The sequence below is a fragment of the Dendrobium catenatum genome, unplaced genomic scaffold, assembly GCF_001605985.2.
Source record: "Dendrobium catenatum unplaced genomic scaffold, ASM160598v2 fragScaff_scaffold_817, whole genome shotgun sequence".
Classification (NCBI taxonomy): domain Eukaryota; kingdom Viridiplantae; phylum Streptophyta; class Magnoliopsida; order Asparagales; family Orchidaceae; genus Dendrobium; species Dendrobium catenatum.
The window spans coordinates 177,608-205,530 of NW_021319279.1; the positions used below are offsets into that span (position 1 = coordinate 177,608).

Consider the following 27,923-nt stretch of genomic DNA (forward strand, 5'->3'; position numbering starts at 1 on the left):
AATGTGTTTACAAGAGCTGGACTTTCACCTCCTAAAAGAGAATATTAATACTCGGTATGCGGAAACCAAACCGCTCCATGGCCTATCCGAGGGAGCTGAGGATCGACGACCAAGATCACTTTGTTTTTATTTTTAGTTTATTAAGGTATTTTGATTTAATTTTGCGAATTTCCCTTTTACCCTCTTGTCTTATGTCAAGCCCAAGGGCCAAATGTGTCTTTTATTTTCTTTTGAGGCCTATATATCAGAGCTCCTTCATATTGTATTAGATCAATGGAATTTATAATAAAAAATTTGGTGCTGTTTCCACGTTTCTTTGGAAGAACATTAGTGAAAATACCTATGGGAATAGTCGGGAGTTCCAACGAGCCACAGGATGGGTCCGGGTCGTGGCTTGTAAGTCTCCTTAGAAGGAGAGCAACGTATCAAAGCCCGTCGAGTATTCGGAAGAGTCCAAGGCTCGTGGTTTATCTTTTATCTTTGGTTTTGTCCTTCTTGTTGTTTCTAGTCATTCATCTCCATCCTCTTCCTACTTCCACCATTCACGTCGTCTCCATCTCCACCTTGCCGCAATGGGCGGTCCTCATACATCCCGCTCCATTTTCAAGACGGCCAGCCACATCCTCTTCCCATTTCCCCATGTGCCTAAATTCGGTAAATTACCTAGGTTTTGGATCTGTCATAATTTAGTTCGGTCATGAAATTCAAATCTTCTCTAAATTTTGAAATTCAAAATATCTATTCATAAATTCTATAAAAAATCTATTTTTACGGGAAGTTTTCAATTTCCGCTCCATTGATTTTGAATTAATTTAGGATGACTTTAATTCATCCTTCAGAAATCCAACCCCCAAAGATTAAAAGAAGCAAAAGCCTCCTTAATTCCCTCCTCTCTCTCACCCCTAGCCGCCGCCTCAATCACCCTCCTCCTCCCTCCTAAAACGAACAAATTTCACATCTTGAATTCTAGCCATAATAATTTTTCCTCTTTAAATTTAAAAAGGTTAATTTCAAATCATCAAAAGCATTTTGGAATTTGAAATTTCGTTTCCTAATTATATAGAGTATCTATTTTGGGAAAGCCCGTAATGAGCTCCTATTTGAATTTTAAATGAGAGAAGGATTTAATAAATCTTTCCTACTCTCATGGAATCTAGAATTAGGAAAGCTTCTTTTAACCTCCAAATTTATCCCCTCGTGCCGTATTAACTGCCCCCCCCCCCTAGATTGTCTTTGGAAGATCTTCCATATTGGCAATGTCGTCTTACGTGGAAAGGAGCTTTAAAATCCTTCAGTGCTCGCTGGCCAAAATTTCCCAAGGCTCTGCATTGATTTCCACTCCACTAAGATCCTTCCCAAACTCCTATACTAACGGTGAGCTTTCCTACCTCCTAAGCCTGCAACCAAAAAAATTCCAACCGTTCGCCTTGCATCCACAAGCCAACTGAAAAGCTCTGTATAACTGGTTTTAAGTAGAGACCAAACCGACTGTCCACTGATTCCTTTCACCCAAACTGCTATAGCCCTCGACGAAGAAGACGTCCTTTCTATGTGGCACTTTCCCAAACACAAACAGCCAAAGTCTCCCATGAACCGCCTCCCGTTGCTACAATCAGTTTGGTGATCAGGCGCAGTGCTCAACCCGGGACGCGAACTTCGACGAGGTCAGGTCTTTTCCACCCCGGGGAAGAAATGATGCGGACATCCAACAAGCCATGCCTATCCGAGGAGCTGAAGTCATTGACGACGAGATTCACTGTTGTTCTTATTTAGTTATATTAGGCGGTTTGATTGCACTGAAGTCAGGGAGTTGTGAAGTAAGCAAATACATTGTACTTTACATAAATTTAGTAGTTGATTAATTTGAGTTAGAACAAACGAAAATTCACGGAAGCATTAGGAAGTGTCGTTACGTAGAAGTTGTTTGTCTGGGAATTAGAAACCTTGCTTCCAATCAGCGAGTATAAAAAATTCGTGGACGAAGGACTTCCTGCGCACTGTCGTTAGCGTTTCGGCTTCATTTCTTCGCAGGGAGGTTTGTTAAGATTGCACGAGAGCTCTCTACGGACTATCTTTGTTCTGCGTGTCGACTTTGCGCTCCTTCGACGACGTTCCTTTACCTGTACCGAGCGGAATGTTGCGACATTTTCATCGGAAGTAAGGCAAACGAACTCGCAGTTCTGAAGGGTCAAGCTATCCCTTTTGCGGAGCTTTTCGGCATGGCATTGATCTCCTCCGGATTCCAGAGAAGCCGAAACACACGGAGCCTATTTCGCTCTTCCGATTTTTCTTTTTGATTCGGCATAGCAGATAGCCCAGCGGCGGAAGATCTCTTCCCTCCCGTTCACTCCTTTGTATCGCAGTCAGGTGGAAGCTGGACCTCGATGGCAAGTGGATTGACGAAAGGCGGATCGGTGAAATAAGCGAGCGGTACGGTCAAATCCAGACTGTAGTGGTGAGGCGGGGGGAAAGGGGGGATAAAAAAGGGGGTTTCGTGCGAAGGAAGCCGAGGCGTGGAGGATGACCGAGCAGAAATCAGGAGAGCTCAAGCCAGTGGAAAAACTCTAATGTTCCTTTGCCAAAGTATATAGTGTGAAAAACCGAATTTTCATTTTCTGAATTGTTTCATGTCTTGGAATTGTTTGTAGTAGTTATCTAATTTGGTCAACGATGTGGAATTGCTGGACATTGGTGAACATGGTGGGCTTCGGTTTACCAAACCGCTCTCAGTTAGACATATTTATATTTATTAAAAAATAAATTGACTCACATTTCCTGCATGTATTGTAAGGCAAAGAGAATGAAAATTGATGTTATACATAGTGTGGAATATAAATATATCCTTTATCAGACGAATTCCCTACAGCCATTAGCAAATTATTGTCAATGCTATTATTTATGAAGATTAAGAAAATATATTTGTAGATATGAACCGAACCCAGACTCCAAAGTGACATTTTTTTCAACTTAAGATAAACTTTAAAAATTCAGTGAACCAATTAAAATTAGTTCTGATGATATGTTTAATATGTATGCTCCAATAGTTAAAGGATGTTAATTGTTCTTGATTTACTACAATTCATTCATCTCCTTCTCCTCAGTATCGCTTTTTGTTTATTGTATTCTCCTTATGCGAATAACTTAATCTTACATCTACATAATTTATTTAATATTTTTTAAGTCATAATGTTGAAATTGGAATTTAATTATACATTTTTTTATTTAAAGCTTGAATTTTGTTAGTTACAAAGATGGTTGACTGTCGGACTACCCTAAACGTATATATCCTTTACAAACACCACGGTATGAAAGGTTAAATACCCGTGAAATGCTTGCTAAGAACAAACCAAAGTAACCATAAGTTAAACTACATAGCAAGGAAACGAAGGCACCATTATCTCCCAAAATGAAACAAAAAAAACAATGAAACAGCAATGAAGAACATACCCAAAGGTGAAAACCTGAGGACGTGCCAGAACCAGCCTCTATCAACAACAACCACTAGAAAACTGCACAAGCCAAAACTTCTATTTTTGAAAATTTACTCTGTTGCCAGTAGTTTTGTGATTTTCCATCGTTGCTACTAGTTTAACAAGCTCTGACTGTAGCTACATACATGATCCTTCTTGAAGTTTGTATTATTTCATAAGGCTTATTCTTTCATCATGTTGAGAACAATCTCTTCCTTCGAGACTAAAGCCGGTGTACTTTAATTTTTCAGTCTCATAGAATGCCAGTCAAAGCATTGAAAGACCGAAGCATATAGTCAAAATGCAGGGAAGTTGGGTCTCCAAAATAACGGTTCTGATGCTTGTGGACCAGTGTTCAACGAGGAAATCTTATGGCAATTCATTGGTGCCTGATCATGATGGGACCCGTAAAGTGCTGAAGAACCGAAAAGGTGTAAATCTTCATTGACATGAATCAGTTTTAGCATGTGAGATTTCTCTTCTGTTAGAATTGATGAAGTTATTATTTTCCAGATCTCATTTCCCATAGATGTGTTTGTCAAGCTTTTTGCTGGGATAGCCAGGTTTCACCCTTGCAGGCTATCTTAAACTTGTGGGAACAAGTTGCAGTTACAGAATTATCTTTTGAATGCGTTATGAGTTTGTTCACTTTTGTTGAAGAAACATAACCATCATTAGTGGTTTATTAGCGCTTTACTAATTTGTTCTTGCCTTTCATACTGCAGGTCTAATAAGGGAATTCCAGAGGCATATGGACGCCTGGTCTTCAGCCAGAGACCTTCAAACTTGGACAATTAGCAAACAGGGGTTCAGTTAATAGAACGATACCAATCCACCAGGGAAGATAGATGAGTTTTTTTAAAGAGAGTAAGAGGCTATCACAACTAAAATTATTTACACGAGAGTATGATATATATCCGTACTAAATTTTATCTGCTTGTCCAATTATTCGCCTTAATGAACGTGAGTATGGTATCACTATGCAAGTGTCGTCCCAGCAGCTTGCATACTTGTTGTTGAGCTTGAGATTGAAACAAAAAAGTTCTGTAGTTATAAATTGCCCATTCAACCTCTTTTTCTTCAATCTTCAAAAAATCTTTAATTATCATGAAGATGATTGCCTATATGCAGCCTGTCTTTGATTTTGTTATATGTGAATGTGGTTCTACTTCTTATTTTTTATTTTCAATGTCTCTTGGATTTTAAAGCATATCTTGATACAATATTGTAAGAAAGTTTCTCAAGAAATGAAGCTTTTTAAATATCATAAATGATTCAGTGTGAAGATTTGGTTCCATGTATCTTGGTTATAATTGCTTTTATCGCTAAATTAAAGAAAGAAATCAGTTTGAAAATTTAAATTTTTTTCAAATTTTTTCGTAAAAACACTACTTTTTTTTACATATAAAAAATTTAAATTTTCACAGAATTTTAGATTAAAATTTCTTTCAAACACAAGTATATTTTTGTCTATTGCAACGCACTGCTAAATTAATACACAGAATAATTTTATATCTTATAATATAAAAAAATTTATAATAAAATCGTGCAATAAATGAATACACTGATTTATAATTTATAACATCAAATAATAATAATTATTATAAATACATTATTTTTATAAATACACAAGTTAAAATGCTAGAATAAATTATTATAAAAAAATCGCTTTTACTTTACTCTGAATCTACCAAACCAAACAAGGGAAACAATTCTCTTGCATTTATTTTACAGACAAACAAACAAGTGCAAAGTATTCAAAATGCACTACATTTACTTTACACTGCATTTACTTTACACTGCATTTCTTTTTCAGGAAACCAAACAGCCCCTAAGTGTATTTTGATTTAATTTTGCAATTTCCCTTTTTTACCCTCTTGTCTTATGTAAGCCCAACGGACAAATGTGTCTTTTATTTTCTTTTGAGGCCTATATATAGAAGCTCCTTCTCTTGTATTAGGATCATGGAATTATAATAAAAAAATTTGGTGTTTGCACTTGTGTTCTTTGGGAAGAACGTTAGTGAAATCCCTATGGGAGGGAGTCGGAGTTTTCACCAGCCGCAGGATGGGTCCCGGCTCGTGGCTTGAAGTCCCTTGGAGGAAGGCAACGTATCACCCGTCAGTCTTCGGAAGAGTCCAAGGCTCGCGGTTTTATCTTTTATCTTCTGTTTTTGTTTTTGTTTTTGTTCCTTCTTGTTATTCCTAGTCATCATCTTCGTCCTCTTCCTACTTCCACCATCACGTCGTCTCCATCTCCACCTTGCCGGCGGTCCCTTACCCGCCCCATTCAAACCGCGAGCTACACCCTCTCCCATTCCCCATTGCCTAATTTGGATAATTCCTATTTTTGGATTGCAATAATTTAGTTGGTCTTTGAATTCAAATTTTCCCAAATTTGAAATTTAAATTCTTTCAAAAATTATAAAATCTATTTAAGGAAAGTTTTCAAATTTCCCTCCATTGGATTTTGAATTAATTAGGATGACTTAATTCATTCTAAATCCAACCCCCAAAATTAAGGAAACATTAAAGCCTCCTTAATTCCCTCCCTCTCTCACCCCTATCCGCCGGCCTCATCATCATCCTCCTCCCTCCAAAACACAAATCATATCTTGAATTCTTGCCATAATATTTTCCTCTTAATTTAGAAAGGTTTAATTTCAAATGTCAAAACATTTTGAATTTGAAATTCCTTTCCTAATTTAAAAGATCTATTTTTGAAAAGCTCCTTAATTAGCTCCTATTTGAATTTTAAATGAGAAAGGATTTAATTAAATCTTTCCTATCTCATGAATCTAAATTAGGAAGCTTCTTTTAATTCTCCAAATCTCCTCTCTCCTATTACTGCCCCCCCCCCCAGATTTCTTCTGGAAATCTTTCCATATGGCAATGTCTCTTCTTGGAAAGAGTTTAAAATCCTTCAGTGCTGCTGGCCGAAATTTCCCAAGGCTCATGTATTGATTTCCCTCCACTAAATCCTTCCCAAACTCCTTACAACGTTGAGTTTTCAACCTCCTAAGCCTGCAGACAGAAAATTCCAGCAGTTGCCCTTGCATCCACAACAACTGGAAGCCTTATAACTATTGTTTTAAGTAGACCAACCTGCTGTCCACCTATTCCTTTCAGCCCAAACTGCTATACCCTCAACGAAGAAGACTTCCTTTGCTATGTGGCACTTTCCCAGACACAAAACAGCAAAGTCTCCCATGAACCCCTCCCGTTCTACATCATACTCCTATTCATATGTTAAAGTTAGGGTCAAATATGATTTTAAGCAATTTTACCCAAATAGAGAAGATTTCTAATTCTTCCTTTTGGATTGCATTCAAGTGGGACACAACCGACACAAAATCTAGTGAGTCAATTCAAACTCCAAATTGAGTCAAGTCAAATTTTGAGCAATTTAAGAGCAAGTTCCAAGCTTTTTTAGCAACCTTACTCTCACAGAAACTTCGTTCATCACATTTTGAGCCTTCTATTGGGTGCCTTCCTCTAAACGCAATCCTCCTCTCCACTGCCACATGTTGCACAACAGCCCTTCAGCCAAACATCATATCTGCCACGAACTAATTACGACAATGCCAACATTCTCTACCTCTATTGAATTTCTTAAAGATGATCGATTTCTTCAAATGTACCATTCAAGACCAGCATAGAAAAAAGGAAAGATGCTTTCGATTCAAGAAGCATTTGTCTCTTATGAATTTGCCAATAGTGAACATTGGAAGAACAAAGGGAAAACTCTGCACTCGTTAAATATTAAAATTTAGGCATCTTCTATATATTCGTTTAATCCTAGTAGTTCAAGGTGTATGAAAATTTCCTACGTGCTCAGAAATATCTTCCTCCAGCTCTTTAGGAAAAGAGTTTTCACAACCCAAATCGAATTAATGCAGTATCAAATTTTAGTTTAAGGTTTAATTCGATATTTTAGAATTTAAATTAAGATTTAAATTTTATTTATTTATCTATTTAGAGTGAACCCTGGAAAAGACGCGTTGTATGACCTGAATACAGCGACAAGTGAGCAAGGGCGCACGGGTGCAGTGTTAAATAAGCAAGGGTTCCACATCATGGACGAATGTGGGCAAAGAAACTTGCACATGAAATTAAAATTAGGATAGAAACTTGGAATATATGTTCCTTACAAGCAAATTAATGAAATTAATAGATATTATGATCCATAGGAAAATAAATATTCTTTGCATTCAAGAAGCTAAATGAGTTGGAGAGAAGGCTAAGAAGAATGATAGTTAAGGATTTAAACTATAATATTCTGGTATGAGTCATACTAAAAATGATATAGGTATGATTATAAATAAGAGTTTGAAGGATAATTTTGTAAAAATTAATAAAATTAAAGATATAATTATAACTTTAAAGATTATTGTTGATGCTAAGATTATTAATATTATAAGCGCTTATGCTCACTAAAGTAGGTTTGGATATGTGTTCAAAATTCAAATTTTCGAGCTAACGAGTCGAATTCGAGCCACGAATCTGACTCTCGAGTCGAGCTCGAGCTCAAGTTCTTGACTCGAGTCGAGTTCGAGCTCGAGTTCGAGCCAACTGTATCATTAACGAGCCAGGCTCGATCCACCTATGACTCGAGCTCGACTCGACTCGTTTGCACCCCTAATACCATATTAGATTTTTTTAACTTATGATTTTGTAATTGTTAATACATTATTTAAAAAATAGATGAGCATCTCATCACTTATAAGAATATTATTGTAAAACTCATATTGATTAATTTCTTATAAGAAAATAGATCGTTTAAATTGTAAAGTTATTCCGAGTGAAAATTTATGTACCCAACATCGCGTATTAGTTTTAGACTTTAAGATAAAGAGATATAAAATATAAAATAAAATAATACATTGTTCTAGGATTAGATGGTTCATTCAAAGAATATTAACAAAGATATTTTTGAGAGCAAGATTTTAGATCTTAAGATTTTGTTTGAGCATGAGAAAACAAATGTTATGTGAAAAAGAAAAGCTAATGATATTAAGAATGTTGTAAAAGATGTGCTTGGAGTATTAAAGTAAAAAACTAATAATAATAAAAAAAGTTGGTGGATGAATCAAAATATACAAGAAGGATAAAAAATAAAAGAAATGTTATAAAAATTGATTTATCTGTTAAAAACTCTGATAATTGGGAAAGATATAAAGATGCCTTTAAGGAGTCTAAGAAAGTAATTTATAATACAAAGATTTTAACTTTTAATGATTTATATAATATATTAGATACTAAGGAAGGTGAAAGATTTATGTATAAGTTAGCTAAACAAAAAGATAATAGTAAGAATTTAGTTCAAATAAAGTGTATTAAGGATGAAGATAAAAAAGTATTTTTATTAGAAAAAAATATTCAACAAAAGTGAATGAGATATTTTACTAAACTTTTTAAAGAAGATTATGAGAATGCAATTAACTTTAGAGATCTTAGCATCCTAAATGAAAATAAAGATTTTTATTTTTTATTCGCGTATTAGCAAAATTAAAGTTAAAGAGGATTTAAAGAAAATGAAGTGTGAAAAAGTTGTTGGGCCTGCTGATATTCAAATAGAGGTGTGGAAATGCTTAGGAGAAGAAGGAATTTTTTGGCTTACTAAATTTTTTAATATTATTTTGAAGATTAAAATGATGTCAGATGAGTGGAGAATGAGTGTATTGATTCCTACTTTTAAGAATAAAGGTGATGCACAAGATTGCTCGAATTATAAATGAATTAAGTTAATGTGTGATACTTTAAAACTATGGGAGAGGGTTATGGAGCATAGGTTGCGGCATGACACTAATGTTTCTCAAAATCAATTTGGACGCGTGCTAGATAAGTCTACTATGGAAGCTATGTCACACCCATTTTGGCCCCCCTTATGGTCAATCGGGAGTATAATAGAGAAAGAAAAACTAAATAGGCCCCTTCTTACAAACACTCATTCTGAGCTACTTCTATCAGAATTAGATGAGTAAAAAAAATAATCTATTTAGACTCCTAACATATCAAGCTTTATACTTAATAATAAGAAGAATATTAAAGTGAAATAAAAATACAGACCAAAAAACAGAAGATACCTGGATGAGGGAAGGAGACCTTAAACTGAGATTCCCTCATTTATTTATTAACCGCTAAGCTAAGGAATTTTGAGGACGAAATGTCAAAAAGGACGAGTGATTTGTAACACCCAAAACAAAGGTAAGCATAAACTTTTTCTAAACATTAACGTATTTTCATTAATTTTAATTTTAATATATATAGAAGTACATCTATATTACAAATCAGCATTTATAAACTATTTTGTATTAAATAAATATTGAACAACTGAAAAAATTTAATTAAACTTTCTACTGTAGCATTCCACTTACATAAGCATGCAATGGTTGGATGATCGAGTGCTATAATTAACGGCTGAGATTGTTTTGGGAAGCAATAATAGAACATGTTCATTAATATAATAAAGTTAAGTTAAGTTATACTTCCTCCCGTAGCTCTCGGTAATTAGAAAGCAAGTGGTGGTCTAAAGAGCTGGGAAGGGCTAGAGCGGATGCAGACTGCTAGAGGATTGCTGAAATTGTTAAAATCAATGGGTCAGTGTGGAATTCAGTTAAGGTAAGGGGCTGCTACTGCATATATTTAAAAGGGGACTACTGTAATGGGCTAAAATAGATTAAGAGTTGCGGTAGTAGTTATTAATCAATGAGAAAAAGAGAGAGAGCTACAAGTTATGGTTAAGTGCAGGTCTTTGACTGCTGAAGAAGATGTAGTAAAATATGAACTTATGGAACATGTAAGAAATAAAATTTAATTAAAAGCTATAGTTAGCATTTCTGAATCAATATTTGCTGAATTATTTATTGCTGTCAAATATTGTAATCTATAGTGTCGAAATTAAGTTGTTAAATGTTAGTTACTTAATTCAGATTTAAGCATACATTTCAAGTTGGTTAAAATTGGTAAGAAAAAAGGGAAACCCTTTCTATTATATACACCAAAAAGAATAGTCACCTCTTTTTGTCTAATATCTTATGGGCTCCTCCCCTTTTCCGGTAATACAATCAATGCTAATGAGCTAAGGGATAATGAAATACACAAGCAATACATAAAAATAATAATAATATTATTAATAACTAATTTAAAACCTATTGGAATTCCATAATGATCATAAAAAATATATAACATTATTTTTTATCTTGTTAACTGTTCAATACTTTAGATAAGTCATATGATTGCTATAAGCTTTTGCACCATTTCAGCTTTTCAATTCAAGGTTGATTTTTATTCACACGTACTTATAATAAATAAAACAAGCAATATGAATATCTTACAAAAATATATAACAAAATACCTCAATTGAATTACTCCTTCACTTAGCTCTTTTTCTCATTTTCTTAGTTATCTACTGATTTAAACATTTCTTCGCCTCAAAAGAATTTTATGTGAGGTGAGATATCAAAATAATGTATAGAAAATTTATATAAATTATATATATTTATAAAATCATAACTGTTATATTTATGATAGCATTTTAATTTCAAGTTATTTATATAATTATTGATTCATTAATTAGTAACTACAATAGTACAATTTATGCATGTTAAAATTGAATGAAATTGAAAAAATGAAATAAGTCATATTTGAGTGATAGATCCATACAAGTAAAGGCAAAAAACCTTACGAGGTAAGCCTACACTCTCAAAATTCTAAAAAATGGGAATTTAAACTCAACCTTAAATGAGAGAGCAACTCTAGTTCTAAAAGTTGAAAAATTCAGATCCAACCTTGAATTGAATAACTAAAAGAGTTCAAAAATTATAATTATCATATGATTTGTCTGAAGGTGTTAAACATATAACAAGATAAAAAATAATGTTATGCATTTCTTATGATCAATATAAAATTTCAATGCATTCTAAATTAATTATTAATAATGTTATTATTATTTTAATATATTGCTTGTATATTTCATTGAACTCTAGTTCATTAACAATGATTATGTACGACAAGAAAAGGGAATGAGCCTGTAGAACATTAGACAAAAAAATGTGGCTGTCCTTTTTTGTGTACATAATAGAAAGGGGTTCTTATTTTTCACACCGATTTCCTCCAACCAGAACTGAATTTTGAAATCTAAATTTAGCAACCATCACTTAGCAATTTAATTTTGGCAATATAAATTACAACATTTGATAGCAATGAATATTTCAACAAATACTAATTAAAAATACTAACTACAGTCTTTAACTAAATTTTCTTTCTTACCTACTTCTTAAGTTCTTATCTTACTGCTTTCTCCCTAACAACCAAAGGCCTACACTTAACTGTAGCTTGCAATTTCATCTCTTTTTCTCATTGATTAACAACTACTACAACAACTCTTAATTCATTTCAACTCACAACAACATCCCCCTTTTAAATATACACAGCAGCAACCCCTTATCTCAGTTGAATTCCACACTAGCCCACTGATTTCAGTAATTTCAACAACCCTCCAGCAGTCTGCATCTGTTCCAGCCCTTCCCAGCTCTTTAGCTCGACACTTACTTCCTAAATACAGAGAGCTATGAGAGGAAGTAGTAAAATGATAAGGATAGTGTAACTTAACTATATTTATATTAATGCACGAGTTCTAGTATTACTTCCCAAAATAATCTCAACCGCTAATTACAACACTTAATCATCCGCCCTTGCATGCTTATGTAAGTAGAATGCTACAGTAAAAAGTTTAATTTAACTTTTAAATTTTTTACTATTTATTTAATACAAAATAATTTATATATGTTGGTTTGTAATATAGGTGTATTTCAATATATACATATCAACATGCTTCAAATTTAAAATTAGATTTAATAAAAATACATTAACGTTTAGAAAATGTTAATACTTACCTTTGTTTTGGGTATTACAAGCAATACATTTATTGAGAAGTTTGATAGAGAAGTATAAAGAGAATAAGGTGGATCAACATATATTTTTTATTAATTTAGGAAAAGCATATGATAAAGTTCTAAGAGAAGTGGGAGAGTTCCAGATAAGGAAGGGGTTAATAATGTTTATATTCAAGTTATTAAGGATATTTATGTAGGAGTTGTTGCTTATGTTCAAATACAAGGTGGTTTGAACAAGTATTTTCCTATTTCAGTTGGATTACATCAAGGATCAGCCATAAGCCCATATTTTTTTGCTTTAGTCATAGATGTTCTCACTAGACATTTGCAAGAGGATGTACCCTAATGTGTGATTTTTGCTGATGATATTCTTCTTGTTGATAAGACTAGAGAGAGATTTGAAGGTAAACTTGAATTATAGAGGTCAACCTTAGAGTCTAAAGGCTTTCATTTGAGTAGATCTAAAACTGAATATATGGAGTGTAATTTTAGTAATAATAGATTTAGTGGGGGGATAGTGACTTTGGGTGATCAAGTCATTAATAAGAGCACATGTTTTAGATATATTGGGTCTATTTTTTATAGTGATGGTGAAATAGATGGGAATATTTTAAGTTGAATTGAAGTTGGATGGTTGAAGTGGAGGAATGCATCGAGCTTGTTATGTGATTGAAAAGTCATTCTTAAACTTAAGTAAAAATCCTAAAAGATGACAGTGAAAACTGCAATACTTTATGGTGCAGAATGTTGGCCATGAAAAGATAAGCATAATATTAAGTTAAGTGTTGCAGAGATGAGGATGCTCAGGTGGATAAGTGGCTTTGCTCTTAAATACAGGATAAAAAATGAGCAAATACGTGAAAATGTCAGAGTAGCTCCAATGGAAGATAAGATTAGAGAGAGTCGCTTTAGATTGTTTGGTCACATAAAATGGCGGCCTAACAATAACCCGGTTAAAAAAGTAGATATATTAGATTTGACTTATTTTCAGAAAGGTAGATGTAGACCTAATAAGACTTGGGTAGAAAATATTAGAATTCACATTTTTTTTATTAGATTTAGATGATAATTTGATCCTTAACATGACAGAATGGAGAAAAAAGATTCATGTAGCCGACTCCACATAGAGGGATAAATGCATGTTATTGTTATTGTAGCATCTATTTAGAGAAATTATGCTTTTCGGTTTAACGTATTACAATAAATAGGAAATTTAGGGCTTGTAATTTATCGTTGTAAGATCATTTAAATCAAATATATTTGTTTATCTCTCTTTTTCAATGAATTCTAGATTCCTCCTTCAGCTAGCTCTCTTAATACCCTCTTCTTCATCCTTGGCGCTTTTAAGTTTTCTTTTTACCGTTTGTCAAATTGGCAGCATTAAATTCGATTTTTCTCAAGCAATAACTGTTCAGCCCAAATTCAAGAAATGCCTTGATTATATAATACAGAATATTGAGAAGAATATCTAGAACATATTTCCTTGATTCAAATTCTATTTAGAAAGATGATATCACATAAATTATATAATCTTTCTAAATGAGCTGATGAAACTCATATGTGATCATCTACCCTGGAAATTATTTCAGGAAAAAAAAAACCATTTCAAGTATCCTGTGCTCTCATGTGTATAGTACACTATAGGATATTGTGGACCCACCAAAACAAAAGCACCACCAGTAAGAATTAATTGGCTCAGGTGGTATTGCTCCACCTCATAAAGTGTGAGGTAAGAATTCTGTTGAGCGGTTGAAAGAAAAAAAAAACAATAAAATAAAAAGTAGACCCGTTTTGTATGACCTAATTAGAAGCTCCACAGGCAGAGAAACAAGTCAGTGGATAACAATTATCCTGTGTTCAAGTAGCATCAATAGAAAGTCAAGAGGAAGATGGGTTGCAAAATGTGTGCTTACTTTTCTTTTAGTCTCATCCCATATGCAGTTAAGGTTTAAACCTCTCTGCTCAAACTAGTATGACTCTACAATAAAGTGTTAGATGAAACTTCGTCAAAGACTAAAAAAAACTATTGAAAGGTGATCATAAGCTAAATATATAAATCCATACGATCTAAGATGAATGATCAAAGAACAGAAAAGGTAAATAATGTAAAATAAGTTCATAATAAGAGGAATCCAAAACTCACTACTACTAGTATTTGCTTTCTTATGTTCGAATAAAATGCAGAAGAAAACAACAGTAAAGTTTCATTCAGGTAAAAAAATACCTGAAGAGTCAGAGCACTGGTGTGCTTGGTAACCAGGAAGTTCGTCAGATTCACAAAATATGCCAGAGAAGAGTTAAACAAGAGGTACCAAATAATTTTGACATCTTTTCTAGCAAGGGCAAGTGTAATGCCAACCACATTCTCTTCCATGAAAAGTGTAGCAGGAAGCAAGAAGACCACGGCTATTGGAGCCATATATAGCAGAAGATTCATTGAGTTCAGCTTCTCCCTGATGAAAAATTACACATACAAACAGGTCTGAGTAAATTTTAGCACCGCCCACCAAAGATGACTAGGAAAAAAAAAAGCAAATGCAGAGTTTGAGCCATATGTGGAAGACAGCATACAATTCCATTTGATAATCAAGGCAGGATGGCTACAAATTGGCACATGAATGCCTGATGGAAGGGAAATATTTACCCCTCAGATGATAATAAAATCCCTTGTAAAACTGATTTCAGTGCCCTTGCAGCAGTAGCACCAATGCACATGATAAATCCAAATAAGTGAAAACTTGGCTCTCCCTGCAGAGGAAAACAAATAGGAATCAATAAGCACAGTACTCATTTTAAGGAACATAAATTAAATTTAAGGAAAATTTTGGTCTGCAGCAACTCATTACTATGGTCTAAATTTGGTAAAATATAATGCAAATCCCTATGAAGGTTCAAAGTATGTCCATTGTTGCTGTGGTAACAACAGTGTTAACCAAGGTGTATTGACCATGCTATAAATATTCTTTTTTTTTCTTTTCTGCCTCGGCCAATTTTTTTAGTTTGCACTTTCCATTAAAAGGTCTTTTTAACCTTTTTTTTATTATTATTAGATTTGAATGAGAAGTTGACTCTTAATAGCATACAATGAAGAAAAAGAATTCATGTAGCCAACTCCACGCAGTGGAAATGGGATAAAGGCTTATTGTTGTTGTTGTAAAATTGTGTTTTATTGTCATTGGGTGCAGCCAGCATTTGAAGTTGTTTAAGAGCCATCAAAAACTATGGTTTGAAAATCCTAGCAAATCCTCCTCTTTACTTGTCCTTCTAACCTTCCGCCACCTACTTGAGACTTTAAACCCCCACTTCCACTCATAAAACTAAGCCAAACGCTTCCGAAAAAGACAACCTGCTCTCAATCCAACTATGATCAATAGAATTCTAAAGCTTTTATCTTTCTCAACACTTAACCAATTGACCTCCAACACCTTCCTTAGTTCTTCAACATCCCAAATGAAATGGAGATCCTCTCCCCTTCCAAGCAAAGAGAATCCCCCACCCCCCAACATCCAGATCAAGTTAGTCCCAAATCAGCCCACAACTCCACTACTAGTCAAGCTTTTCTTAATCTTCCACCAACCAGAATTCTTCCACCACTTCTCCACCAACCCAATAAACCCGTCCACCAATCTCCCCATCATTTGATATCAAAGAAAAAGAAATCCAAATACTCATTTTCATTGTCCTAAAGGAGAGGAAAAAATATAATTCCTAAGAGGCATAGTGACACCGCCACACACATGACAATCTTTTCTCCAACAAAGGCTTACTTGGCCATGGTGACCCCACGATTTTGGTAAATCTAAAAGTTTCATTATTTGAGTCCCTTATTTGGAAAAAAAAATAGAAAAAAAAAGACAATACTTGTTCACATGTTTGAATGCAACTTCATGGTTATTGCATTAACCGTAAGTAGTCACCTCGAACAATCAAAATCAAATCAATTTTCCTATTCTACACATACAAACTCCACTTGAGTATCATCCTTGGTAAGGAAAAGTTACATAAAAAAGAATTCTTTAACCTTAACCTAGAATGTAGATTTTCCACATAAATTTTTTGGACTTTTTTTGTGGTATATTTTGCTTTATTTGCATATGTAAAATTAGCATTGCTCTTTAAATCTATTAGTAAAAGAGCATGCAACCATAAAAAGCCAAAAGCCAAAAAAATAAAAATAAAAATATTAAAAAAATCTTTCGTTTGGATAATAAGTGCATTCATTTTACCTTGTATGTAATTTTTTTAAAGCAAATTCAACAAATTTTTTTGCATAAAACCAAACCTAATAGAACTTTGTCCCAAAAAAAAAACATAAACTAATTAAGGAGAGCATGGGATGTAATCGGCCTTCGTGACCTCCTCATCACCCTAAAAGTTCATTTTAGACAAAGCTAATTCCAAAGCCCGGTATATTTTACTTCTCTTATTTCCATATTTTCAAAAGTATTATTGCATCTGCATCACCACCATGCCAACCAAATATGCAAACCCAATATAAGGTAGAGGAGCTCAATAAGAGATTAGTAGAATTAGAGTTTAGCATAGAAGATAGAAGTCAAAAGGATTATAATTAGGTTCAATAATAAAGATAGCAAATTTAACAATATTGAAAAATTGCTAAAACAAGTTTTGCTAAACCAACAAAAAAGTCGAGCACCACATGATTTTAAGGATGACCTAGAATTTAGCCCTAACGTTAATACAAATACTAGAAGACCTCACAACCCACAACCCACGACAACAGCATGAGGAATAATAATTTGATGACCCAATTAGGAGAATAAAAATTGAGGCAACCACTTTAACAATTGTTATGACCCAAATAAATTTCTAAATCAGCTCACCCAAATTGATGAATTATTTGGTACAAGATGTATGATTACCAAAAGATGAATTTTACTAAACTTAAATTAACTGATGTAAAAATATATTGGAATATTATTTAGTCTAATGAAAAAAAGTCCATAAGTGGGAGGAAATTAACGAAGAAAGAGATGGTAGAAGACTACACAAGTGAGAAGGAAATGAAAGAAAAGCTTAGAACCAAATATGGTCCTCGGCAACATGATTAGAAAATACACACCCAACACTGCACCCCAAGGCAAGATAACATGATGGTGATTGAATTTCGCAATACTTTTAGAAGAATAATTGTATAAAAGATATGAATGTGTTATAATGGCATCTTCCTTATCTTCTGCACCCTAGTTGGGCATGATCAACTACAATATAAGAGTCGCTTCATGTGGGGTGTTTATATTGACCATAAAGGAATTGATCCAATACAACAATATTATTCCTAGAAGATTTCAATATTTTAGATTATTATAGAATTTAATTTAGTCTTGTTTTAAATAGATGATAGGATTGTTAGGAGTTATCTAAATTTAAATGAATTTAGTTGTAGCTTGTAAACCTAATCATATAAATAGAGGTTAAATGGTTGTTATTTGGATTATTAAATTTGGAAAGATTTTATTACCCTTTAACCCCTTCTTCGAATTGCGCTCCACTCTCTTTCTTCTTGATGCTTGTTTCATAGGAAAGAGAATCTGATTTCACACATGCAACCCAAGTAATCAACTTTCTCTTTCTTGCTGCATTCTGCAATTCCCACTCGAATTTCATATGCAATCTCTCCTCCCTGCGTGTATGGGATGAATTACTTTATGTAATTCAAGCAAAAAAAAAAATAAAACTTCTTGGAAAACCTACACCCAACAAAAAAGTAAGGGAGATGCTAAGGGAATAAGAAAATAAAGAGTAACAAGAACTTGAGAAAGAGGGAGGCATGCAGAAGAGGAATTGGGCACAAGAAAAAGATTTTCTTCAATCCAGAGTTATAACCATATATCTCAGCCTACAAAAAGTAAATGGTGATCAAAGCATTTTGCCAAACAGCCTAAATATGAATCATGAAATTAAGTGAGTTTGGATGATGAAAATGAAAACGGGAAAAAAGGGAAGAAGATTAAACAAAAAGGAATATCTTGCCAACCTTGTTATCTCATTTGATTACTAAAAAAGAAAATGAAACTAAAAGGGAAAACTTATCAAACCTGTCTCATTAGAGTAATGAAAAATAGGCAAACAATAATGGCGCACCATTATAGAAAGTGCTTATGAGAAAACAAAGAAAATCATCACAGTTTTATTCTGAAATTTTATTACAACTCGATACAACAATATAGAAAGGGGATCCAAACTGAAGTATTAAAAACACCATTTATACTTTTAGAAAATTAATTCATTCCTAGTCTTTCAATCATTAATTTTTTTTCAATTATCATGCACCTCAATAATTATCATGTGCATGATACACATAACTTCAACTCGCTGTCTTCCTAATGTTCATTTCTCAGTGAAAGAAGGATTGAATCTTTTTCTGATAATTGAAAATTTTTCTGATAACTGAATGTAGCAAGTCATATCAACTTTCTTTTAAGTTTTGATAGCCTAGACACAAATGAAAAGATGGACAACTTGAAGCTCAACATTCACATAAGGCCTGATATTTCTACGAAAAATTTGCATGATCAGCATGAATATCGAGGCAAAATTTAAATTAAAACTTTCATGATTAAAGTCAGGATCATCTGAACTCCAATTTCAACAAACTTTTAGTCGAACAAAACATCTCAACAAGACAAACCCAATGATACCATAAGTGGTTCAATCCGAGCCTAAATGAGACCAAATCAAGCACTTGATGTATAACTAAAAACTTTAGAAATTGATTAGATGAACAAAAGATCTCCAAATTTAGCATGCTTATAGTCGAATCGAGAGACTCAATGACTCAAATTTCAATAAGCCTAAGATCACTTAATTTCGTCGAATCGAGCGACTCAATGACTCAAATTTCAATAAGCCTAAGATCACTTAATTTCGACATTATTAAGTCACTTAAATGCTAAGAATATGCTTTATGATCAAGGCAATTAATAAAACCGTCCAATGGAGTGTTTTGGATTTTAGCCCAATTTACTAAAATGACTTATGCTAAGAAAGATAGAGGTATACCTAATAAGACTTGATTAGAAAATATTAGAAATGACATTTCTTTATTAGATTAAAATGAAAATTTAACCTTTAATAGGACACAATGGAGAAAAAGGATTCTTAATAGGACACAATGGAGAAAAAGGATTCTTGTAGCCGACACCATATAGTGGGATAAAGGCTTGATGTTGTTGTTGTTGTTGTTACTAAAATGACCATCTAAGGCCTCATTCTCTACAAAAGGGAGGTCCGAGAGCTAAGAGAACAAAAGAGCTCTCTAGCATTTTGTGGTTATAATAAAAAACCACTAGTTATCACTTCCAAAGATCACAGCCAATCGTCATCACCACTGATGACCACCACCAACAATCACCACCATCATTTACAAACTCATGTCAATATCTAACCCTATTATTGGGTATGCACTCTCCGACCATCACTAGCAATCATTTCTCCCATCTCTAGACTACTGTCAAGATCTAACCTTGCTATTAGATATTAACAGTATGTATGTTGACACCTAATTTTCGTAATCCCTATATAAAAATTCAAATATTTATTCTCAAATAGTCCTCTCCTCTTCAACTGTGAAAAAGAGAAGGTTCTTGCATCTCCTACCATATAATGGAATTTTCAACTGAGTTAGGCCCTATGGTTTTTTCCTTTTCATATTCTCCATGTAAAAAATTTATAATCTCTTACAACTTTTTCTGTGCGGCTGAACTTTTGTCCAAAACTAAGATATAAATGTACACTCTACCGCCGTAAATCTCCTTGCACGTAATAAGGACTATGGATGCATTATGACTAAGGAATAAGAATAATTATGATTAATAAAGTACCATCTTTAGCTGTGATTCTATAAAAAAAAATAAACAAAAACAATCCAAACCCCACAATAGAATCAGTTAACTAGCAATATGCATGTTGTCATTACCAGCTAAAGGATGAAGAATACCACCTTCCTAAGACGTTGGTCCTTAATCCTACACTAAACCACAGCAGAAAGTCCTTTAGTAAACTTGTATGGAAAACATTACCCAATCATAAGCCCATCTGGCTTCAGAAAATCAATAACTCGTTCATTCGCGGAAAAGGAACTAAATTGGCAGAAGATAAGTACCAACAAGCAGCCAAATTAAACTACAAATCTTCTTTAAGCAACAAACACAAGGAACATTCAATAATAAGACAAAAAAACACAAATTAAAACCATAAAGCAATTCAAAACCAAAAGAGGTCACAGGTCAGCATTTATTCATCGTGCCAATTAGCATGAAGCTCATATCACGTCTCCGGAAAAAAATATGCAAAAAAAAAAGTAAACGCAGTACGCGAATATTAACTCAACATATCAGCCAACTAATTACAAATTAAAATAAGGAATAGGCACACTTAATAGTAATTCGATATTATGAAATATTAAACTAAGATCTGCAAAACAAGGAAGGGTATGTGAATAATCATTCCAAATTCCACCCAAGTAATTCGATATTTTGAAATATTAAACCCCTGACTCACCCCACTGGCTATGACAACGCCAGTGACAACGGGGATCAATGTGACGTATGTAATCCACGCCTCTCGTCGCACTGTCATGATATAGGCGAACACGGCAGTGAAGAAGGGCGTTGTCGCGCCGACGGCCTGGTTGAAGGAGACCGGGAGAAAACGCAAAGATATATTTCCGCTGACGACAGATCCGCAAAAGACAAGGCTAAGCGTGGCGATTTTGACGAACTGAAGACGAGACCGCACGGCCTGCATCGGAACGAGCTTCATCCACGCGATGGCGACGTAGCTGAGCAGCGAACACGCCGTCATGTGGCACATAGTCAGGAAGATAGGGAACTTGAAGCCGTAATTGCTCAACAAATACTTGTTCAGAAGCAGCACGCCAATGTTGGAGGAGTACCACGAGATCACCAGCCCCACCGTGAACAAGCGGCCGTTGACAGCCGGAACCGGCAGGATAACCTTCCCGGTCATCGTACCCTCTCCTGTTCCGCCTCCGGCGAGGTGCGGCCAGCAGGATCAAGTTCCGACCCTCTCCCTCCGATAAATGCCTGCCTAGAGTGTAGTTCAACTAGGGTTCGCAGCGGCGGCGCGCGAAGCCTGCTCGCGACGGCTGACGGAATTAGGTTTGTGTCGGCGAAGCCCAGGGGCATTGGCTGGAATATCCAGCCGCTTTGCCCCAATTTTTCTCCCTTATTTAGCGCCGCGGTCCTTATTCTCCATGTTACCCCGTCCCCTGGCTACCGTCCACATTTTATATATAAAAAGAAATATTACCCAAATAAACCTATAAAAGATGGTATGAAAAAGTATAATGGGTTATTTAGTTGTGCAAAAAAAGAATGTATTGTTAAGTAAATATGATATAAAATAAAACAATGTCTTTTAGAACTATTTGATTATATGTAAATTAAGTGTAAGAGAATTATTTTTCTTATTTGATGAGATATATACAGAGTAAAATAAAATTAGTCTATTTTGATAATTTTGCTATGGAATTAAAAATAACATATGAATTTAAAGGCAGACATACAGAAAAATAAAATTTATTATAAAATTGAAAAAAAATCACGTAGAAATAGCTAATCCTATAGGTCATCTAAACTTATAAACCTAAGAGTTTGTTTGGTAGCAGTATCTGAGAAAGATTTGAGGTAAATCCAATCAAACGCAAAAAAAAAAAATGAACATCTTCAATCTCACGGAGAATTAAATCCTCTTTTTGTCGTAAATTTCCCTTATAGTTTGATATATTTATGGGATTTGGCTGAAGAAGCTCGCTAAGGGGGGAGAAGGATGGTTACCTTCGATCTAGCAGGAGTAACATCGCCAACCATCATGACTTTTGATCAGAGAGGAAGGGAACGTCATCAACGGAGGCGAAGGAGCTTTTAGCGACTCGTTCAAAACTCTACCTCACACGAAGCAGGCGAAGTCAAATAACAATGAAGAAATGGAAAAGGGGAAAAGAAAAACCTCGACAGGCCTAAGGCTATTAGAAGAGAATATTATCATGAAGAGAAGGAAGGAACCTGCGAAGCTCAGTGGGAACTTCATGGGCAGGACGTGAGAGCGAAGGCCTGCAAAAGCCAGACAGTCGGGGTTTCGCTTCTTTTTGCTTGAGAGAGTTGCAACGTATTTGGTACTTGCTCGATTTGAATACACCGCAAAATGCTACAACGAGATCAAAATGTTTTAGTTTGCGTTGCACCAAACAATAAAATATTTAAAATGCGTGTGTTCCTTTTGTAGTGCACTTTAAATGTGCGAAACCAAACAACCCCTAGCTTTTTATCATATAAAAAATGAATGGCATCATCTTAAAATGGATATTTATATGCATAACACTTTAAAATCTCATTTGTAAATATCTAATATATAAATCTCTTATTTACAAATATAACATATAAAAACTCTTAAATCAATCAAAAAAAGTCACTCCAATCTACTACATTGTCGATAATTGCTTGAATACTTAATGTGCAGTTTGGGAATGACTCTTCCAATATATTAATGGACCATTTTTACTAAGACAAATATTTGTTTTTTCATCGAGCCAATTATATCCCAGTAATTAGCTTGAGAAAAAGCCAAAATTAAAAGATGCCTAATTCGCCATAGAAGACAATCATGACATTGGTGATTTTCTCATGTAGATTTCTTTGAAGAAATCATCTTTCGACTCCAAATTGAATATATTACTAACAACAAGCACTTATTGCTTTTAATCAAACCAAGAAGTTTATAATTCACATGAAAGCAAATAGACTCGGCTCTATATTGTGCCAAGCACCTTAAATAAACAAGCATCTTTTCGACATTTTAAATGTTAGTGCATGCCCATATAAAATAAAAATATTTTGAATGAATGTTAGGTATCTATGAGAAAAATATCTCTATCATTGTACTGTTAAGTTGTTATGCCCCAAGATTTAAACTGGAAGAATTATTTATTTTATATTTTTAATCATTATCAGAGCTTCTATAAATAATCAACATAAATCAATCTATCTTGCAAAAGCCATTGAATATCATATACAAGGAAATATTTCATTATGTTCATTCATAAAAATCACATTTTAATAGCCAGAAGATCACTAATAATCAATAATCTATCAATAGATCCTGATTATAAAAAAAATAAAAGTAAAAGAAGAACTTGTTGATCTCAATAAGTCTCACTCCACACGATCATAATCCCTTCCCTAACCTGAAATCAGTAAAACCACATAATGAGCTTATAAAGCCTAGCAAAAATCACTAAAGCTTTCAATATAGGATCTAAGAGATCAATATACATGCTCATCTGAATCATTAGAATTAGTACCTCAATCATCACTTGTACAATTCAGTATAATCAATGTTGACATCGATTTTGATACGATTTTCCCTCAATCATGTTTGATCAGGCTAATTGAACTCCGTCTAGCTTAATCCAATTCAAGTCAGTGTCGATACAGGTTCAATTGCATCTATTCGAGTTCAATTATTATTAAATTGACCCGACTGGACCTAAATTAACTTAAATCAGACTTGAATTGAATCAAATCAGGCCCGACTATGTTCAATCGAATTCGATTGACTTGAGAATTAGCACTGATTTGTGTCTAATTATGTCAAATAAATTTAGTTGGAATAAATTGGACTCAAACCGAGGCCGACTCGAGCTCAAATAGTTTGTCATTCAACCATTTGAAATCAACGGTTGTGATCACCCTCATTTTTAATCATTATCGAGTCTACTTCAACAACGGTAACAGAAAGGGTATGCGCATAAGATCTCTTATCACCATTGCGATAGAGATTTGCGGTCGTTGTCGTGATAGGCATCATTCAGAACATAGGCATGTTTCTTCCATCTCTTCAGGTCATGAGTGAGAAAAGATAGCCCCGAGCAGCCAAATTTTCAAAAGGATCATGATTTCAAAATGTATTAGCAAAAGGATTTTAATAATAAAAAAATTAAAAATGATCATCCAAGTGAATATGGATAACGTTTTTTAAAGAGAACGCAAAGTAATGCCACATTTTACATTGAAAACACAAAGCATGTATGCATTTTCCATGTAAACGAAAAGCATGTATGCGTTTTTAATAGAAAATGCAATTCATCAATGTGTTTTCTTTGAAAACATTACATACAAGAGCCGAAGCTTATTTTCATTACGTAATATTTTTTAAGAGCCGGGGTGTTGGAAGTTATATTTGTATAAGAGTAACAGAAATAGGATATGAATATAGAGATTTTAAAAAAATTTAATTAAATTTTAATTACTTTAAATTTCATAAAATATTATTAGTAAAATAATGGTAAGTTATATTTAATATTATGTTTTTTAAATCTATCATAGAATAAATATAATATTAGTAAATATAAAATATATCAAATATGATATAAAAATAAATATTAATGAAGAATAACAAATAAATATTATTAAATATATTACATCATATTAAATATGTTTTTAAATCAGATATAACTATTAATAATTTACTTTTCTCATACATACACATTTATAATCTATCTAATTAAAAAATAACTTGATTAATTAATATAATTGATTAATCCATAATTATATAATTATAAAATAACTAAAACTAAAATATAAAAATTAAACTTAAGATTTAAAGGACGGCGAACTGGATATTAATACACCAGATTTCTTAGCGAATCGGATAATGGAAATCCGATTCTTAGAAAATCACAATTAAAATATTCCGATTTAAATTGAGAAAAAATAAATAAATAATAAAAATATATAACATATGACTATAAATAAATAAAAGTAGTTATTAGTAATGTTGCTTTTATATACAAATAATTACTTATTGATTCTATATTCCATAATATGTTATATTGGACGAGAATTTGTTTAAAAAGTTTTTAAATTTAAAATGAAATTATAATTATTTATTAAATATTTATATAAATTCTATTAAATGTTATATAAGTACAAAATATTAGTATTAATAGATAATCTAATGTTAAAATTTGTAATAAATAATATTAATAACAAACAAGTCATATTAATATATTCTATATAAATATTTACATATAAACAATAGATTTATTATTATAAATAGGTAATATAAAATGCTTATGTGTTACATGCAGGCTAAGTTTATATTATTGATATATTTGCTTTGAGTGTTTACTAAATTCAATATCTAAATTTTTCATCATTTTTTACTTCTAAATATTGACTTATATACAAGTTTAATAGAAATAAAAACTAAAAAAAGATGATAAGATAAGATATCATTTTTTTGGATTTAAATAATAAACCATTATAATAGGCTTTTTTCAATATTGTTTGAAAAAAATAGATAAAAGTATTAATGTAACATATTAACAATATTTATTATAATAAAGTATATATATACACATTACATTTTAATAATATATATACATTTATTAATATATATATATATATATATATATAATAATACTATTATTAATATTATATAATATATAAAATTTTATATCTCAATAATTTTTTATAAATTAAATGGTTGAATAGATCAGTTTAATATATAATATTAAATTTAAACAATAAAATTTATATTAAATTTAATTAATAAAAAATTATATTAAATTTCTGAACTCATAAGCAGCATTTTAATAACAACTAGAACCATAAATTTAGAACCAAATTAAAACATACATGAACTTACAGATTATTAAAGCATACTAACTTCAACAAAAACAGACACAAATGACATTGACTTCATATTCATTTAAAACATAAGTAGGAACTTATTATGAAGTTCTAAAAGCATAACAACTTCAACGATTATTTATCACGATGTGTGATGTTTTAAGATTTTTATTATAGTACACTACTATTTTTAGATGTCAAAATAAATTTTAGGGTAGATAAAAATTGATATATTTTCAAAATCACCAGGTAAAAAATCTCAAATAAATATTCAAAATACTCATAATCATGATCTCTATTACATAAAAAAAGTTACGCTGTGAGAGTTTTGTCAATACAAAGTTATACACATTTTTCGATAATGAAAACACAAATCTAAGCAGAAAAATATCAAAAACATAAAATATTTGAACTAAAAAATAGAGTATGGATTCCTTGCAGCGAGATGAGCAAATATCCGCTCGATGGACAAAAATCGCACAGTGACCTCCAAATCTCAATTTCATTTTTCTCTCTCCTCTAAATCTCTTTTAAATCCCTCAAACCAAGTCTCTGCCATGAGAAATGGAAAGAAAACTGGAAAAGCTAAAGGAATTTAAAAAAAAATGATTTTAGTGGTGTTAGATATTTAGGAATAAAAATAATATAATATTCTTTAATTAGATAATTTACTCAATTATCAATAGAAAAATCTATAAATCTATTTGGGACTTTAAAAAATTACAAAAAATATCCATAAAATAAAACATAATATTTAAAAAATATCGGTGAAATCGTTTTGCAAAACGGAAATCCGACAATCCAGAAATCCTCACTGGTACCAAATTCTTAAAGGATTTTCACTAGTGTCCAAAAATTATAAAAAAAAATTCATGTAAGTAAAATAATTCGATCAAAATACCATGACGAAGATGGATTTCGATTTGGACTTATTACGACTCTAAAAAAAAAATTGGCCAAGTCAAAATACATGATATGACACGATGTGTATCCGAGCTTGGAGTTGGGTTTGGATTGGGTAGCAACCAAATTTTTGTTGATACCAATATAGGACGCATTGCCAATCCGATGCAACCAGAAACTCTTTCGTCGTTTTACCTGACAAATATATCAGATTCTCATACGTCTTAACCAGGAATGTATCTGCCGCAGGATGTCATTTTCGATAAAGCATACAGCGACATGTATTAGTCGTTGGGTTGTCCAAAATCACCTCAACCGATTCATCTTCAAACCTTCTTATTTCAGCATGTCTTGCCTTCATAATCTTCATCGGTGTTAGATATCCTACTATTTTCAAAACATTCCTTTACACATATTTCCAACCTTCTTCGTTCAAACCGGTTTCATCCCTGCAAGAATGGATCGTCATAACTACACTGTGTATGTCTCATAATATGCAGTCTTCCTTGTCGGATCAAGAATGCACACAACAACAATAAAACTTATTTAATCTAGTCTTATCCTCTAATGCATCATCAGTGGAATATGTTAAATATTTCTTTAACCTAGTGCGACCCTCCATAATCAAGCTCTACAAAAGGATTTTTTTCTTTCTGATACATTGCACAATAACATAAAATAAGCACATGAGAATCTATAGAAGAAGTTTAGAATGAAGGGAATGACTTGCATGCATACATCAATTTATAGGCTATGTCTATCAGTTTTTATGATCAATTATGAGTTGCTTAACTAATAAATAAATAACGCAAGATGATTTGATAGCACATGCTTATTTGATTGATCAAATATAACTTGATTTAACAACATATGGTGACTTTACAACACGTGCTAAGTTGATAAAACTAGTTGATTTGATAATATAGCTAGATTTCACAGCCAAAATTTATATATAATTAAAGAACTAAATTATAAAAT

The 27,923-nt window shown here is 32.8% G+C and overlaps 1 protein-coding gene across 2 annotated transcripts in view; it reads right to left on the reverse strand.

Annotated features, from left to right (window-relative positions):
* Positions 1-21,620, reverse strand: part of LOC110102393 (probable sugar phosphate/phosphate translocator At3g11320) — a 26,383-nt gene extending 4,763 nt beyond the window's left edge. Inside the window, exons 1-4 of one of the 2 annotated variants that reach the window (XM_028696686.1) lie at positions 20,890-21,620; positions 15,011-15,114; positions 14,591-14,819; positions 14,300-14,344 (exon numbers count right to left, since the gene is read on the reverse strand). In XM_028696686.1, coding sequence (XP_028552519.1) covers positions 14,315-14,344; positions 14,591-14,819; positions 15,011-15,114; positions 20,890-21,357 — 831 coding nt within the window. In that variant the 5' untranslated portion in view covers positions 21,358-21,620 and the 3' untranslated portion in view covers positions 14,300-14,314. Of the gene's footprint in view, positions 1-14,299; positions 14,345-14,590; positions 14,820-15,010; positions 15,115-20,889 lie in introns of those variants that run through there. The other variant, XM_020830721.2, reaches the window with a different exon arrangement.
* Between the last annotated feature and the right edge of the window lie 6,303 nt (positions 21,621-27,923).